This window comes from Ruditapes philippinarum, unplaced genomic scaffold, assembly GCF_026571515.1.
Source record: "Ruditapes philippinarum isolate M1 unplaced genomic scaffold, ASM2657151v2 ctg767_1_1_1_1, whole genome shotgun sequence".
Classification (NCBI taxonomy): domain Eukaryota; kingdom Metazoa; phylum Mollusca; class Bivalvia; order Venerida; family Veneridae; genus Ruditapes; species Ruditapes philippinarum.
The window spans coordinates 165,012-183,309 of record NW_026866214.1 but is presented as its reverse complement, the minus strand read 5'-3'; the positions used below and the strand labels follow the sequence as shown (position 1 = coordinate 183,309).

The following is an 18,298-nucleotide window of genomic DNA, read 5'->3' as shown; positions in this document are numbered from 1 at the left end:
GTTACCTATTATAAAGTACATTTTTTATTTGAAAGGAATAATGCGTAAGAATCATATCACTCCAATTGTAAGTGCAAATGAGAATCTATCAACCTTCCTTATCGAATACATTGTACCTATGTCAGTTTAGAACATTTGCATTACCACCTTTGATCAAGAACTGTCTGGTAACTCCGTGCAGGGTGGGTGTTATCCCTACAATTCAATTTTGCTGAGATTACTGGTGATTTATTTTAGTGTTTATTGTACAGACAGACTTATAGGTATGATGTAATGACTTGTAGTAGGGAAATATATTACATCTATTACCAATGGAGCAACTAACTAGGATAGATGTTCTCATTACGAAAAATAACATCATTTTCGTCAGCTCTCATAATCATTTGAAGAAAGATATTGTCATTGAACTATTGAAAATATTAGACTGTAATATACGAATAGATTATTTATTCATTGATTTAGATAAAATTTATTTATTTATTTATTAATTCATTTATTTATTTATTTATTTATTTTATATTATATTATATTATTTTATTATGACTCCAAATTTTGTTAAAACAGTTTCTGGTATCATATTCAAAGATCATGCAATTGAGGTATGATTTACATATACATGCGCTCAAAGAAGATCCATAGTATGAAGAAGAAAAAGAATAAAACAACATAAAAACTTTAAGTAAATTAATGATGATATCAATTTGTTTATAATAACAATTGCTCAGCCATATCATAAAAGCAATGTCTAAGACCAATCGAGACAAACCCAATTTCCTACAGAGATATAGAACTTTAGATGATATGGTACTTAAACGCCTCCAGTTGTCATAAAAGAAAAAGCTTCTTTCTTCAGTCTGATGTAAGTAGTTATGTTTTAGACTTGTTTAACTTATGGTTGTATTATTTTTCTGGAAGGTTATTTGCATATCAATATACAAATATCAAAGAATTATCCTACTAAAACTTTCTATTTAAAATCTGATTCAAAATAACCAAATTCAGTTAACATGTTGAGATTCTTATAAGGAAGATGATATAAAAGAGGAAACACATGAATAACGCAGGGAAACACCGAGCCGTCTGATTATGGTCTGATTATCGTCTTGCACTGTTAGCTATTCGGTCCGTACATAAATTATGATGAATGGTTTTGTCCAGATTCAAAGATGGACAAGTCCATTTAAGATATTTAGTAGGTTAATGGTGCTGAAATGTCCATTTGTAAGATGGTAGCCGGCTTGGTTACAATATTTTACATCTTGACATGTAATTATGCAATATCTATCTGAAAATGTAAATGAAATGTCTTAAGAAAATAAAATAAGTCTAGAGAAAAGAATAATCAGTTCTCGCACATCATATAATTTCCGATGTATTAAAAATAATGGCAAACATTACATGTAATGATGTAGTGATGTTGTATTAAGTGAATGACGAGTGACATATCGAAACAATTTTGCCAAGAAAGTATTAATAACAGTCTCTGTCCTGTTTGCTTGTCAAATGAACAGACAATGGAGAGTAAAGTGAACTTTACTTAATCAGAAAAATGAAACAGCAAAGACTTACCCAGAGCTATACAAATATGTGACGAGCATTCAAAAATAAGGAAACTGTTAACAAACAAAACTATTTATTACAAATCAAAACTCTCACATAAATTATTAAAATACTTCAAGACTGCATAGGCTAATCTAAGAATTCAAATTTACGTAAGAATTGCTATGGGCTCTCTCTCTCTCTCTCTCTCTATCATCTGATAAAAACCATCTGATTATTGGTTCCCAGCAATGCTCAAACTACAGGTAGTGTCCTGGTTCAAGACTCATTATTTACCCCATTCCATGATTTGGAGATAAACATTTTATGCTAATATGAGTACATCAGATTTCGGACAGAAAAGAACAATTGGTCCATGCATTACATGGAGATATTTGCCGGCCTACACGCCAAACCAAAAACCTTTGCCGCCCTACACGTCAAACCAGACTGCATTTAACTAAATGCATTAAAACAATATCATCTTGAAACTCGTTACAACACCGATGAAATATTTCAAACTGAAACCGAAAAGGGAAATGTTTATAATGCACATAAGTGTAGGTATTTCTAAGTAAGTTTACATTTTTGTAATAAATCAAATTAACAAAACGAAAAAAAGCTATCAGAGAGACCTTGAGTAAATGTAAAACAAGTGTATGGCCGGAATTGCAAAAGTTATGTTCAAAAGCGTTCATACCAAAATGTCGATACCAATAAAAGTTCATACTAATAAACAAGTCGATCTCATCCGATACGCAATTCGATTGTTGATGAACCTCATTTGTAACTTGCGTCAAGTTGACTATATCATAATGATAAATATAAAGGTAAAATCTGTGCTTCCATTGAAATCATTAAGGACGTGTATTTGGGACATTAAAATCACGTTAAGATGCAAAAGATAAAAGACACCCGCTGTGATACGTCAGTAAAGATTCATGTTATCATTTACCGGTGAATAAATAAAGTAAACTTTAAGTAGCTATAAAATATTAATTGATTGATAAATGTACAACAGCCAAGAAAATATATATAAAAACAACATCTTTGATTCCACTTTTTATCTTTCCGTCTAGAAAACGCTAATAGAGTCATAATAGCACAATTTCATCACCAATTAATATAACATATGAGTATTTAATTATACAGATCAACTAATATTAATAAAAAAGAAAAAACTGTATAATAAAAGTAACACGATAAATACTTTGTATGTCTTCTTCAAATGCAAACGCTTAAAAGAAAACAACAATTACTCAGAGTTAAAAAAAATGAGGGAGAATTCAACTGGCAATACATTGTAAAGAACAATAATGTGCTTAACTTGCTATATTTTATTAAAACATGAATGTTATACCAGAAATGATTAACATTTGAATCTAGAAAACTTATTTCGAAAACTCCTTCTTCGTTTCTTACGTATATATTAAAAACTTTACATTCCAAGTGTTTATAAATTCTTTATCTTACTTAATATGTTAAAAAGACACACAAAATTAAATGTTGAATAGATCTGAGATTATTCTAATGAAGTAATTCAGTTGCGCAGTTTTTAACTGTGCACAAAACTGCGCACACCAATCTTTTAATAACTAAATTAACTCATGGCGATGATTTGCCTTATCATTTAATAAAATGATTTCATAACTCATAACAATCTAAAAAAAGTATATTACACTGTATTCCAATTTTTATATGTTGTCCGAAAAAGCAATTTCTAAACTATGTATCATCACATTTCTTTATAGGTGCAGTTTATTTATACTGGAAGTTACGCTTGGAAAAACACAAATTTGAAGGTTTTCTACTGCGGAACAGTCAGTCAATAACTTATAAATTAAAAATCTTTGAGTTTTATGGACCCAATGCTCTATAAAAAATGATATAATAAAGACCATGATTATCCAACAGATAGATATGTATATATCAACTGACTATATAACTCATTACTTATTATATTTTATATTACTCATCTGTGGATTTTTTCAAAATTTTACTAAATTTAACACTTTCAATATAGCCAATATAGTCATGCTCACCGAGAACAAAAGAGCTGCGCCATGACAAAACTAACATAGTGCGTTTGCAACCAGCATGGGTCCTGACCAGCCTACGCACCAGCGCAGTCTGATCAGGATCCATGCTGTCCGCTTACAAATCCTATTACAAGTAGCTAAACTGAATAATGATAGAGAACAGCTTGGATCCTGATCAGACTGCGCGGATGCGCAGACTGGTCTGGATCCATGCTGGTCGCAAACGCACTATGTTGGTTTTGTCATTGCGCGGCTCAAATAGTTTGTAAGCGTGCTTTATGTAAGGTGCTTTCCTTGATTAGGAAACACTCTCCGACAGTGATAATTTGGTAAATAATTACAAAGAGCACAATCCTAACCTTTATACTCGTATATATTTATCATATAAACTTGTCTAAACTGTCTGTGAAAATAATGATTAAACAAATGATGTATACTCAGCGTCTGTCAAAAATATGATTTTTTTTTTCAAAAAGATATTGGAAACAAATTCTTGCATTTGATTCAAACTCTTACATTTGTTTCAAATTTTGAAATCAAACTCTTACATTTGTTTCAATTTTTTTAATCAAACTATTACATTTGTATCTTTAAATTTCAGAAAACCCCGCGCAATGTTATCAAATATATACTATCTAAAATGTATTCTGCAGTGCATTGATTAAAAAAATATAGAACTTAGAATACAATTGTCATTGAAATATATTTGTACATTTCTTTTTACATTTTTGAAGCATTATTCAATATTTGTAGACATATTCTGGCGTAGTTTGATATGAAATTTTAACATGCATGTTGTTATAGTTTCAATTCATTAAAGGGCAAAAACCAATCTATGTTACCTAAAAATGCAAAAAAACAACAACAAAACAAACAGTAAAAAAAAACACTTTTCTTTCAAAACCTTTGGTACTTTTCTTAATCAAACTTTTTTCCTTTTCAATGAGTAACTATCAGTAAGGACCAATGCCAACAAGGGCATCTTCCTTTTGACATGAACTCGGGAATTGAAATTAACACATCGTTTTAATAAAACCTTTGATCGCATCATGATAAATGATTCTATTTGCGATAAAGAAATTGTATTTTAAGATCTATTTTTTTTTTAAAAAATAATCTGCATAAAAAAGGTGCAAACTTCCCAAACTCATCAGATAAGTAGATAATCGATTGCAATGTAGCCCCTTTGTAATTTGTGACAAGTTAACTGTATTATTATAATAAGAATATAGGTAAAATGTGTAATAGATTTTATTTAGTATGCTAGATCTTTATTAATTGCCTGAACCACAAACAGGATATAAACCATTTTTCTATTTCTATCACATACATTTCTAAATAATGAAATGTCATGAACGTAACGTCAGATGCAAGAAGTGACTATTTGGGGTTTTTGTTCCAAATGTTATAAGGCAAGACATAAAAAATCACGGAGACTCAACGGCACTGCATTCAAATTGGATTCATGAGCAACTTAGTTAATACTTTGGGTGGTCAGAAGAGCTAAATGATATATTTTAGCAATAACTGGACATCTTATAAACATCGATCATTTTTTAACTTATTGCAACTACATTCGTAGACAATGGTAATGTAAAATTAAAATAATGAGAACAAACACAACAAGATACGGCTACGTTCACAGAATGTAACCCCGTTAACCAAGAATTTCTATTGAAAAGTCTATCATATATAATTTTAGAATCATGGTATACAAGCATCAGGAAAAAGGTACAAAAAGTTATAAAGTAACATTTATTAACTTGACAATGCATTTTATGTAAATCTATTGATCAAGATATGTTCGCCATTTTAGGTGTAGCCTTTACGCATGAATTGATCGAGATATGGTTAATGTTGTAAAGCATTGTAACACCGCAAAAGGTCCGTGCCGTTAAACGTACGCGTGTGGACGTTTTGCGTCGCATATCGTACACATGTGGACGTTTTGCGGTGCATATCGTACTTGGTACGTTTTGCGGCGAGAGTGTGTCATTGCGTCGCATATCGTCCATATTTTCTGTATTAAAATATATTCATTGTAAACGTTACTTTTATTGGTCTGACACTTTCATATTGTTTCAGGTAAAGATATGACGAAATAAACATTAAAGTGCAATATTCATACAGAATCGTGTATCCCCGTATCGGGTCAGTAACTAACCCTGTAACTTTTAATATATTTTCTCAAAGATGAGATTGTAATTTTTGAACATCATCAATATGTGGAAAAAAATGACGATAGTGCGCATTTCTGCTTGACGCGGCTCAAATATTTTGAACTACAAATCTAGTAAATGCAAGTTTGAAATTGTCATAAAATATAACTTTGAAAAATGATTTAATCTATAGGTTAGTCGGAAAGTCCGTCCCTTTACTAAAACCGTATTATTTTATCGCCTGAAGAACAAAACATTTCGCCTATAAGTTACATAGATAATGTGTAATAGAGTATATTATAACAAACATTCTTCCGCATAGGAAATGATGAAAAAGAAGTTCAATGTGTTCTATTGATAAAAACTAAAGCATATTTTAAAATATCGTAATGTAAGCGTTTTGTTTGAATGCCATAATGTAATTTTATAATTGAACAATGTAATTTTATAATTGAACAAAGCAAAAAGGTCATGGTGGCCTTATATCGCCCACCTGCCTATAAAGGCTCCACATGACAAGGGTAGATAGCATTGAATATTACAAATAAAAAGCAAGTACATTTCATGTACTTGGTCAGAATCTGGGTAACTGATATCAGTACTCAATTCTACGTCTGAAATGGTCATCAATATCCAAATATCTGTAAATGACAAAGATATGGTAATTTAAGCAAAATTCAATAGTGACCTTGAGGTCAAGGTCATTTCAAGGTCAATATTATAGTTGAACTATTCAAGATGTCCGTCCTGTCATAAATGTATGAATGACATCTGATCATTGATAACAAAGAAATGGCAGTTTTATCACAATTCAATAATTTGACTTTAAAATATATCTTTATTTTTATTATTCAAAGGCAAATAACTCCTGACATATTCAGTCGTTTTAGCTCATAAATGAAGTTGATCGAGACCTTATTGTTATACATATTCTGTATAAAAAAATTTAAGAATGGAGAAGAAACGAAAGCACTTACAAGGTGAAATATAGTGCGTTCTTTGTTGTTGTTTTTTGTTAGATTTAGCCTATAATCTAACTTTGTTCAGATTTTATGGTCATAGATGTTCTGTTGAAAATTGTCAAGAATGAAGAAGAAATGAAAGCGTTGGAGTAGATAATTTTGGACATATTGCTTAGGGTATGTGGATGCTAGAGTGGTAAGAACATAAATTTGGACGGACAGACAGGCGCATACTCAGGTGAGCTAAAATAACACACAATAACACCTGAAAATAACTGGTCAAAATTATCGAAAATTATATAAACTTTAAAATATGGACGTTATTCGGCATGACCAAGCCTTTTTGCCGCAAAATGTACGTCAGACAAATATGGACGATATGCGCCGCAAAACGTCCATATATGTACGTTTTGCGGTACTGAAGTTTTGCGGTGTTACAAAGCATATTTATATGCATGAGCTCATTATTACAGTGAGAAAGAAGTACGTGAGTACCAAGTTAAAGAAAAACAATCTTCAGACAAATGAAATGTCAGAGCAATAAAAAACTTATGAATCCAAGTTTATAACTCACATAGACCATATTAAGAAATGTACAATTTTAGTTATATGTGAAAATTTCGTCTGGTATGATTTGAATTGTACAGCAAATTTATGTATCTCTATAAAATGTCATTTAAGGAACATATTAATGCTACCCAGCAGGGCATTAATCATTATAAAAATATGAATACAAATTGAAATGATTTGATTGATTACAATATTCATTTACAAATATGAGTTGAAATATCTCTTGCATCTAGAAATAAGAAAGTTGTAATATGTAGATATTTAATTCTGAATACTGATCAGGCCTCGACACTAACTTTTTTAGCAGGTGGTACGCCGGACCACTAGATTTGAAAGTTAGGTGGTCCTTCCAGAAGTCAGGTGGTCAGTTATCATTATTATAATTATCATTTTACTGCAAATGTAGAAAAAATGTTTAAACTTTATGACAAAGATGTATTATTAACCTTTAAAGAAAACAGATATTTTAGATATATATTTTTCATCTAATCAGAAAAGGGAGAGCAAGTCAGTAGGTATTTTATCGTAGAGTTATTTGTTTATTTGTTTTTTATCTCAGTCAAAAATACACAACAGAGCTCTTATTTATGTTAACTTTTATATTAAAGTGATTTCTCCTTCAACTCAAGTTAGGGAATAGTGAAACCATTTGTGTCTGTTGTTTTCTTACTGTTAATAAATATTCATTGCTGATTCGTGGTAAGTCTTATAATCATGATAATAACATAGTATCTTTTATAGATTAACATTTTTAATGGAACTAATAAATTATCTTCTTCTTGTCTTTCAAAACAAGGAAATATCTAAATTATTAAACTAATGACAACGTTATTATTTACTATAACTTATCTTATTTTTCTCGCAGATTTATAATACAGAATTTTACCTCCCTGTTGCTTGTTGCTTGATATTCATTTTTGACATTGGGTATTTTTAACCTTTTAAAATATTTTTAACTCTAGAAGAAACAGATCTCTTATCGTTAAACAGTTAAAATAAAGATAAAAAGCATAGAATTACTAGATGTATTTTTTCCAGTTCCCTTCATTTGCTGCCGTTATTCAAGTATTTGAAATTAACGTTTAGCCAATATCATATAATTACCATCATCGGATACTCACGGTTGATTAACATGTAACATAACATAAATGTTAATGGTTCCGCCGTGGTTATCAGACGATGCATAATTACTAGCACCATTTGAATGAATTTTGTACCTAAATTTATATCACAAATGAACCATATACATGTACATCGGACATAGATTTTAAACAAAATTATATAACATGTTTTTGACCAAATCGCCATTCTCCCAAATGAGCCTTGCATCAACCAGAAAATTCAAGTGGTCCGACGGACCAGTGGGTTTTAAAATTAGGTGGTCCTTGCCAAAATCAAGTGGTCTCGGACCAACGGACCACCGCTAATGTCGAGGCCTGCTGATTTACTGAAATGTTCTGATGTAGATTTGATTTGGAATTTTAATGCATTTCATCATTAATTTCAATCAAATCTAACAAACAAAAAAACCGTTTTTATTTGAACCAAGGAGGGAGTTTATAACGCTTCATTTTTCAATATTTCAATATTTTCTTTGCAATCCTCATTGTGTTTTATGAAATAAATCTATATATCTTAGATAATTTAGATAATATAATAAGAAAATGAACTCTTTGCACATACAAAAATATTTAGAATAATGTGAAAGGAATGTCTGACAACTTTGGTTGATATTCTTTTCAATAATCAAATCATAAATTAAGTTATATACTATTGTAAATTAAAATAAAAGTACTTTTTTAAATTTAATTCATCATTTATATTGCAGTTTACTCTTTGGTGTTGCAAAATTCTTTGAAACAATAATTAGTCGGTGCTAGGGGGCGTACACTTTTCAATCATCCCTTATGAACAGACTCAATTAAACTGAGTCTGCAATTTTCATGTACTTTTTATGTTTTCATTGCTTCCCATGGATTACTTCTTTTCCAGATTTTAGAATGAGAAATATACATTTTACTTGTAAATAAACTTACATGCCCTGACAAAAGTATACTAGAATGATGTTCTCATTTCGTGATCTTTTATCGTAAACATGGAGCACAAACACTTTAAGCTGCACATAATACAAGTTCATTTAATTTAATGAATTCATCACACTTGTTTTTACACACTTTTGAAAGATATAAGTACAAATGTATTCAGTTTCATCTTTGGTCAAAATAGCTTACCAGATCACCTCAAAAATGTTCTAAAACAAAATATTATTATATAAAATGTAAATATAGTTGTTCATAATAAATCATTTAGAACTTTATCAACATGTCTGTTTTTCAAGAAATAATTTATAAGAATGTCTAAATGATACATTTCTTTTTTTTTTTATCAATATTTGAAATTCTTATGGAAAATGTGCCTATTGAAGACAAATTTACTTTAAACATGAATTTAAATTAATGTTTACCATGTTTATAGTAGATTGTGCAAATTTATTAACTCTGTTGAGAACAAATTAACAATGAATCTTGTATACACAAATATAAATAACTGCTAATCGCACAATAATAATACTATTTTGATACCAGCCTGACACAATAACCCACAGTTGCTTCTTTTGTTTAAAAAAAAATTATCAATCACTGTAATTACATAAAATATTCCGTAATTCAAACCCAGTTAAACTTGAACCTTAACAGATATTTTTACGTTGTATTGAGAACAACTGAACAATGCTTTTTATTTAAAAGACATTTACAAGTGCCAAGAAATCAGTTGGAGTGATAGTTTGGTAAAAAGAATCAAGTATATACATTGTTATGTAAAATGGTTCTTTTGTTGTAGAAATCAAACAAGACTTTAGTAACCAACATATCTCTCAACATGCCAAAAAATGTTAATCTTATTCTTGTCATCTTTATCTCCCTTTTTATTCAACATTTACTTTCCAATTGTTCGTGCACATCATATGAAATTGAATTTTGAATCACTTTGAGATTGTTTCAATGAAAATCTCGTAAAAAGGTGATTCCTTGGAAGTATTTATCACAATAAAATAACATGAAAATTGCAGACTCGATTTGAGTGAGTTTGTACATAATTTGTTGCGCTTATTTAAACACCTAGCTTTGCTAATCATCAAATTGACAGAATGATGCCGTCATGGCGATGAGTTATATGCTTTATCATTTCATACAAGCATTTAATCACCCGAAACAAATTGAAAATAAAAAAAACCTATAATAATAATTTTGTGAGTCTGTGTTGTATCAAATGTTTGACAAAATCAGGTGCTAAAGCTCGCTGTATTGCTACCAACGAAAATCGTTCGCAGTTTGACATCATATTCACCTTTTCCAAAAAAAAAATAGCAAATTTGTACAGATACTAAGCTATGCATATTTGCATAATGGTGTGCACCAAAATAACATGGTAATTGTAGGGGAAAAATAGGAATAAATGTTTTCCATGTCGATTCTAAACATGATTATAATCCTTCATAATCAATTAAAGAACTGTTTTAATTGCTTTGCTTTTTAAACAATTGACGAATTACAATTACGTCAAAAGTTCATGTTTATAACCTTTTTTCTTATATTTTGAAGGCGACAATGTCTAGGATAACGACCCCGTCCTACTTAATAAATGTTATTTTTTTATCCTTCTTTGTACTTTTATTTGGCCGTTGTGTGGGTGTGGAATACAGGTTTTTCAAAATTATAGTACGAATCATCACGATACTTGTTAATTTGGCTTTGTATAATAAACATATCAATCAGCAATGGCATGAGGGAACCCGAGTACTTTTAAGATCAGACAAAATATGCTGATGAAATACAAACAATGCAATGACAAAAGCCATATTGCGGAATGAATCATCCAACAAGAACACGCAGCCATAGAGCATATCATAAATGAACAACGCATGCACAATTTCAATCCAAACATGAATATGCACAATTTCAATCCAAACATGAATAAGAATAATAAAATGGAAATTCAATTTTTTTTTTTCAGATTTTTTTTTTATTTATTGTTAAATTGAAAAAGAAACCACTCAACTTCAACAGTAAAAAAGTATTGAAAAACTGTTGGCTCAATAAAATTGTAACGGGCTCAAGTAAGTATGGAAAATGAATGGAGTCGTTAAATCTTTCTAGCACTGTAATCTAGGGCAGGAAAAATAGTTTTCTTTTCGCATAACCTTCAGAACAACACAAGAAAATAAACTTATTTTAGAATTACCTAAGAAGTTGATAAAATCAAAGAACTTTTTCAAAATTTTGATGATGGATCTAAACATTTTAATCAACAACTTTCTAGATACTTTCTCTAAAAGGGATTATAAAATGATGTCACTAAGTTTTTTGGTACATGTTTTATGAATTAATTCTTTGTTCATTGCATGAAAAGATAGAAAACAGTATGCATGGTGAAAACCATATTCAATAACTTTTTTTAGAAATTTCTTAAAGAAATTATGTTATAAATTTTTTAAAGAACATTACTTATAAAGAAATTAGAAATTCTATGCACGCACTATTAGGTGCAATTATCAGCGTTTGGGGGTTTTGTTTTAAATATAATCAAGCAATTCATAACCTTTATTTTTCATGGAGTCACTAGGGGCTTGATGACAAATTGGAATCATAAATGATATAGTTAGTGCTTTGATTCGTATGTTAACAAGGATAGCACCACAGAGCCTAATACTATGATATAGCTCATAATTATCTAACAGTTGGATATTTCATAATTATCAATCAGGCATGACTTATTGCAAATCCATTCATAAACAAAGATAATGCAAAATATCTTGACATCCATCGTTAATGAATAGCCTATGCTTTTAGCTGTAAAATTCTCCTTTGAGAGCATTGAACATAAAACTAATCAACACGTGGAAAATTTAGACCCGTTATAACCAAGGCTTTTCACAAAAACATGGGAAATCTCAAAATCGTATCACAACGTCTAGCACCGAATATTGTTAATCATCTCTACTTTGTCTAAAATAATATTATTTTATAGCATTGAAAACATAAGAAGAAATAAATCTACTACAAATAATTCAGTTAAACTGGCCCCTAAAGATGTGGTGTGCAGAAGTTCGTAAATCAAAGAATTGCCAATTTACACGCACCCTTTACGAATGGATTAGAAGAGAGGCTAGATAAGGCATAAAAGCATATATATATGACCTCATCATTGCAATGTTAAAGAAGTATATAAGTGCCAAGTTAAAGAAAAGCAGAACATGATTGCGTATTTTCGGCAAAAGTTCTAGTTGATGAAACAATGGTATGAACATATCTGTTAATTAACCTCACATCAAACATAATTAAAATAATGCCATTTGCTGAAATTGTATTTGTCAATGTGATCTGATATGATTTTAAATGTGTATCATTTTTTATTCAAATAGTTCAATAAAAAAAAAATAAAAAAAATAATAATAATAATAAATTACTTTTCGGGACACCTTCTGATTATAAATGAATTAGACTTGACATTCTGCACGATCTAGGAGTTATATGTTGCTCAACAAGAACAAATAACTCGGGTTTTAAATTTTTGGTAGTTTAGCGCGGAGGAAGGTAGTCTAGTACTGGTGTAACTCTCCAGGAACGATGGTTAGGAAACTACCCGCCTATATGACTGAAATACTGTTGAGAAAAGGCGTAAAATAAAAAAAAACAAACAAACAAACAAATAAAAGTGGTTGATGTGGGTACACTCGCTGACTGTGATAATTTGGTAAATTTTCATTTACAGCACAATTCCAATCTCTATACATATTAATCATAGAAACTTGTCCAAATTGTCTGTGAAAAATAATGATTAAACGCATGATGTAAACCCAGCGTTTGTCAGTGATATGATGTTTACAACAAATCTTGTAATCAAATTCTGACATTTTTTATCTTCAAATGTCAGAAAAAAACGTGCAGAAAACAAAATATGTCATAAAAATGACTCACTACACTTAATTCTTTTAATTATATTCGACTGTACATATATCATTGCAAAATAAATAAAGAAATTAAAATAATTTGATTTATAACAATTTTTATTTCAATATATTTTATTAAATATCTTTTTCATCGTGAAATGAGAAATTTCCTAGCAATTTGTAAATATTTGATTTTGATTATATTTTCTTGAACCATGAATTATTTTTTTTTTCCTGAAAATATTCTGTCATCAATTTTGATTTGGAATTGTTTACATGCATTTTATCATTTCATGTCCTTCCATATCTGTCAAATCAACCAAACTTTAAACACGTAGGAATTTGAAGGAAAAAAAAAACATTTTTCACTACATTTTTACTAGTTCTTTGTAAATTATATGTGAAAGCTCAGCAAAAGCGAGCAGAATGTTGCCCCGACAACATCCAAACACATATTACCACCGGAAAAGCGCACAAAGAGGCACCTAACAAGGATGTTGCAAAACAGTAGATGGAAAGTAGAGCAAGAGTGGAGGAGAGAAGGATCTACTCTTTTGCGGATCAGTCGAATGTTTCACTGAGCTGCAAAGGGAGCGTAAGAAGGAGCAGATCAATTGATTATTGCAATTAACAAATTTATTTTAGAACCTTATGAGCGAGCACTCCATTTGATACATCTTTGTTATTGATGTTTTATTTATTTTTGAAAATTGAATTTTGTTTCGACAGAAATCATCAATTACCCTTAGTACACATTAATATAAAATAATTTTGATTATCGCGGAAAGCGCAAAAAAGAAAAGAAAAAGACAAGTCAGCCGCTGTGGGAAAATAACAATAACTTCTATTTTATCAAAGTAACAAATTACATTATTGAATGTTTGATTTGTTTCGTAAATCAATCCCAATAAGATGTGTCGGTCAAGACCTTTTATCTCATATTTCTTGAATTGTCTGATTGTTTTACATTTTATTCTGATTAAAGCAGCTCTATCTCTCTCATTGAAGATTTTTAGTTTTAGTTTTTTAGAGTTTTAGTTCATCGATAAACTTGAAACATACTTTTTTTAATTTAAATTTATTTTACTTTTGATTGCAGACTAAAATAATTTACAATTTTCTGTGTAATAAGTACTAAGATTGAATTTATATGTTTGAAATAAAACGATACATAATGTTGTATAGATATAAAATAAAGAATTATAAACTTCCCTGAATAAGTGTACATTCCACTACATATAGTAAGTAATGCTGTAGCATTTGCATATTGACATTTATGCCAACGAAAGACATAAACAGTCCCGGAAAGGTCAATGTGTAATTTTGATCTAAATCATCGAGTAAAATGTATAATACTATTAAAAAATTATATATATCAATATATGTTGGTACATACAGTAAATTCCGCTTACAACGAAATTCAGGGGACAGCCGAATCTATAGCGTTATATTTGGGTATCGAAATATCCGAGAGGCAATCAATTCGATAAAAAGAGTCAGGACCACGGCAACAGCATCGTTATAAGCGGTATATCGTTATAAGCGATGCCGCTATTAGTGATGTTTACTATATAGTTATAACAAAATTCAAACAAAAGTTAATTAATCGAAAGTATAACGAACTTGTTGAAAATGTTCACATCTTTTCTATCATTGCTGTTATGTAATTTTAAAACGATACTATTTAAATAAGTATTGCAGTAAACGTATATCAACAAAGTGTTAACACTTTAAGATATGTTAATGTTTATAAAACTCTCAAGACTTACGAATATCAAATCATAAAAGCAAAGGTGTTAAATATAAGATTTCAACGTTGTTTTAAAGATAATGTAATTCCACAGGTTGAAACAAATTGTTTATTTTTTCCATCGTCTGTAAAACAAACAAAATACTTTGAACAAATGGTTGGCAAAATATGTATGATAATAGACATGATGGTTGGTTTAACCACAGACTTTAAATAATAGTTTTTATTTGTTTGGGTCGTCAGACCAAACAAATAATGGTAGCGAAATTTCAGACCCTGATATGCTTATTTGCAAAAACCGAAAGTAGTCCAAACTCCTCGAAGCAGTAATTACCTTTATAAGAACACTAACTACGAAAAATAAAGGGGAGATCATGCGTAAAGATTGTCAAATGACAGGCGCATTAATTTTCAAGCCTTCTCGGGGTGAAAAAAATAGTTCCCGTTTGGGCGAAGATTTCTAATATTGTGTTATTCTTTACAGATATACTTGTTTATATTTTAGCTCCATGATTATTTACATCAGTGTTAAACAACAGGTTTACCGTGAACAAATTCTATCGAAATTAATAAGGGTTACAAACCCTAATTTAGAAAAATGTAGTTTTCTTTAGGCTACTCTCTTATAACTTCCCCGTGGTCGAGGGGTTACAGGTTCGATAAGGGAGCGAGAGGTCTGGAGTTCATATCCGAGCTAAGGCATTTTTTTTTAAGCAACATTTTTTTTTAAAAATTGTTTAAGCTAAATAAACATTGAATTGAATATCGGTGTTTCAATTAGCCTTATAGCCAATTTACTATACATTGTAGTTATAACACTGGAAACAGCATAAGTGGCACTATACAAATAATCTAACAACCTTCACCTTTCTGACATTCTGCGACCCAAACAAATTCAGCGCCTTCTGTGCTTTGATTTTGTAAAGTAGGTATCCCTTGTGAACGGGCATGTACGCTGTTCAATGTACCTTTATCGGATGCGCGACAAGATATTTAAGCGTTTATATATGGTTAACTGGGTGTCCATTAAAGTCCGTGATTTAATAAGACCGAGAAAAAACCCGACTTATTCCAAAGAAAGCCATCCAATGTTCCTCCTTTATCGTGGTAATCAGTGCATTGATATAAATATACACTAATATGTCCATTCCAATCAAAAGCATTGGCAAAAGAAGAGGAACTATTTCTATACCTCTGTTGAATGAAAGGGCCATCTGTTGTTATAAAAGGACATTGAAATAAAACTTACCTTAACATTTACCCAAGCTGCTGTCACTGATACAATGGTCATCTGTAGAAGAATAAAGCACAGCCAGAAAAGGTTTATCAGCACTAAAGATATATGAATATCAATTGTGGTCACCATTGTGTATAAAACCAGACAAAACATTGGAATATTCGCAATAAATACTGCAGCGATCATTGGTGCGAATATGCGGTCCAAAATGTCCACGAGTGTTATCAAATTTTGATGACGTAACCGGAAGTCATCTATCCTTCCATTAAAATCGCCATCTGCTATCGCTGATGCAAGGTCATCGCTAAACTTTCTCAGTTGCTCTCCAACGGCGAAACTTAATACCACAAATAGAGAAACTGGAAACATTGACGACGAAGAATTCAAAACAGCTAATATTCCAAGAATGGTTTTAAAAATAGCGTGGTTGTCGTACGTTACGGCATTCTTCCACACCACTTCAAGGTAAATGTCCTTTAACAATGGTACATATAAAAGAATGAGTGAAAACACCACAGAATTGAATATTATAAATATGAAAGTTAAAAACAGAAATTTTTTCATCATAAATCGGCACATTTTGTTTAGTTTGATATTACCACATGTCTTGTCCCATTCTATGAAAAAATGCGGGAGGCCATTTTGTCTGAAGCAGTTCCACATAAGCAGAAGACCTTTGAATGTACATTCTGTACTCCAAATAGTGAAGAGTAACCTTTGTACCATAACATTATCAAAATCGTCTGCTATTCTATAAACTGTAAATGACCTTAATACGTTCATCACCATTAGAAAATTGACAACAAAACAATACATGACGACCAATTCCATCCGCGGTTTTCTACTGCGGCCTTGAAAAGTAGTCCGTTTGAAGTACAAGCCGAATATTCGCATACATATCAAAAGGGGCCGCAATTGACGATAAATTTCCATTCCCGTGTAGTCATTAAACTCATTGGACGTAGTATGTTCGAGCTCCACGGTAGTTTCGTGGTTTCCGTTGTCGTCTGTATCGATGTCATGACCTTGACCTTGAGGGCATCCGCCATGATTAGTAACAAGGTCTTTACAATCATTCGTTTTTCTATTTCTTTGCATTTTTACTTCTTCTTTTTTTAAAACTTGCTTGAACAGAATGGCTGTTTTATTCCACAAAGTAAACACTAGTTTTTATCAACTTATTTCCTGTTATGGCGTTATTTAACCAACAGCTTCCATTAATTTATTAGTTCCATTATAGTAACATACTTAAATTGTTTAACTATGACTGGTAATATAACGAAAATATCCAACATGTTTTTTTTTCAAGACTTTTAACCTATCTTTTTTTAAAACCAAACAATAAAACGCCTGAAAAATATTATCTTATTATATGGATGCGAACAGATTTTACCGAGACTAAATTCACAAAGAAAAATCACTTTATAGCAAAGGTTTAATTAAAACCGCCTTTCTTTTGCATACTATATTTTACAATTAATATGACAGAAGCAACATATTTTATTGACGTTTAAATGACAATTTATATTATTTATATACTCAATAAGATCTAAAATGATCAATTATTGTAAACAATGATGATATACTGTTTATATATCTATTCATTACGATTAATAAACGTAGATTGTTATTACAGAAATTTACAAGTCTACTTTTTTTCTAACGTCTTTTATTATGTCACAAAACTTCTCTGTATAGTCGACTCAGTATCAACTCAATAAAAGTTATTAGGCAAAAATTCAGTACATAAAATGTTGGAAAATATTATAAAGTATAAAACAATTAATTTTACAACTCATCCTTTGACATCAGAGAACATAAGTCCATTTTTTCCAAGAATTTTATCCACACTTCAAAAGATCAGCTCTTAGATAAGCCATGTTATTTATTGTCAATTATTTATTATTATTAAACAGCAAAGCAAACTTTTGCTGTGATTCACTTTTTATACCCTTTTGCAATGTTTAGAAACGCCTATGTTCAGTAAGTAATTGCACCGTTTATTATACAAACTATTTGCACCAATTAGCATCAAGCTTCCACATGTATACGGTGCTATATCATATTATTCCTGATTTTATACGTTCATAAT

The 18,298-nt window shown here is 30.4% G+C and overlaps 1 protein-coding gene across 1 annotated transcript in view; it reads right to left on the bottom strand.

Moving 5' to 3' along the window:
- LOC132731738 (uncharacterized) overlaps positions 1-17,894 on the bottom strand; it is a 66,728-nt gene extending 48,834 nt beyond the window's left edge. Inside the window, exon 1 of the mRNA XM_060717988.1 lies at positions 16,219-17,894. Coding sequence (XP_060573971.1) covers positions 16,219-17,304 — 1,086 coding nt within the window. The 5' untranslated portion in view covers positions 17,305-17,894. The remainder of the gene's footprint in view (positions 1-16,218) is intronic.
- Positions 17,895-18,298: the final 404 nt, after the last annotated feature.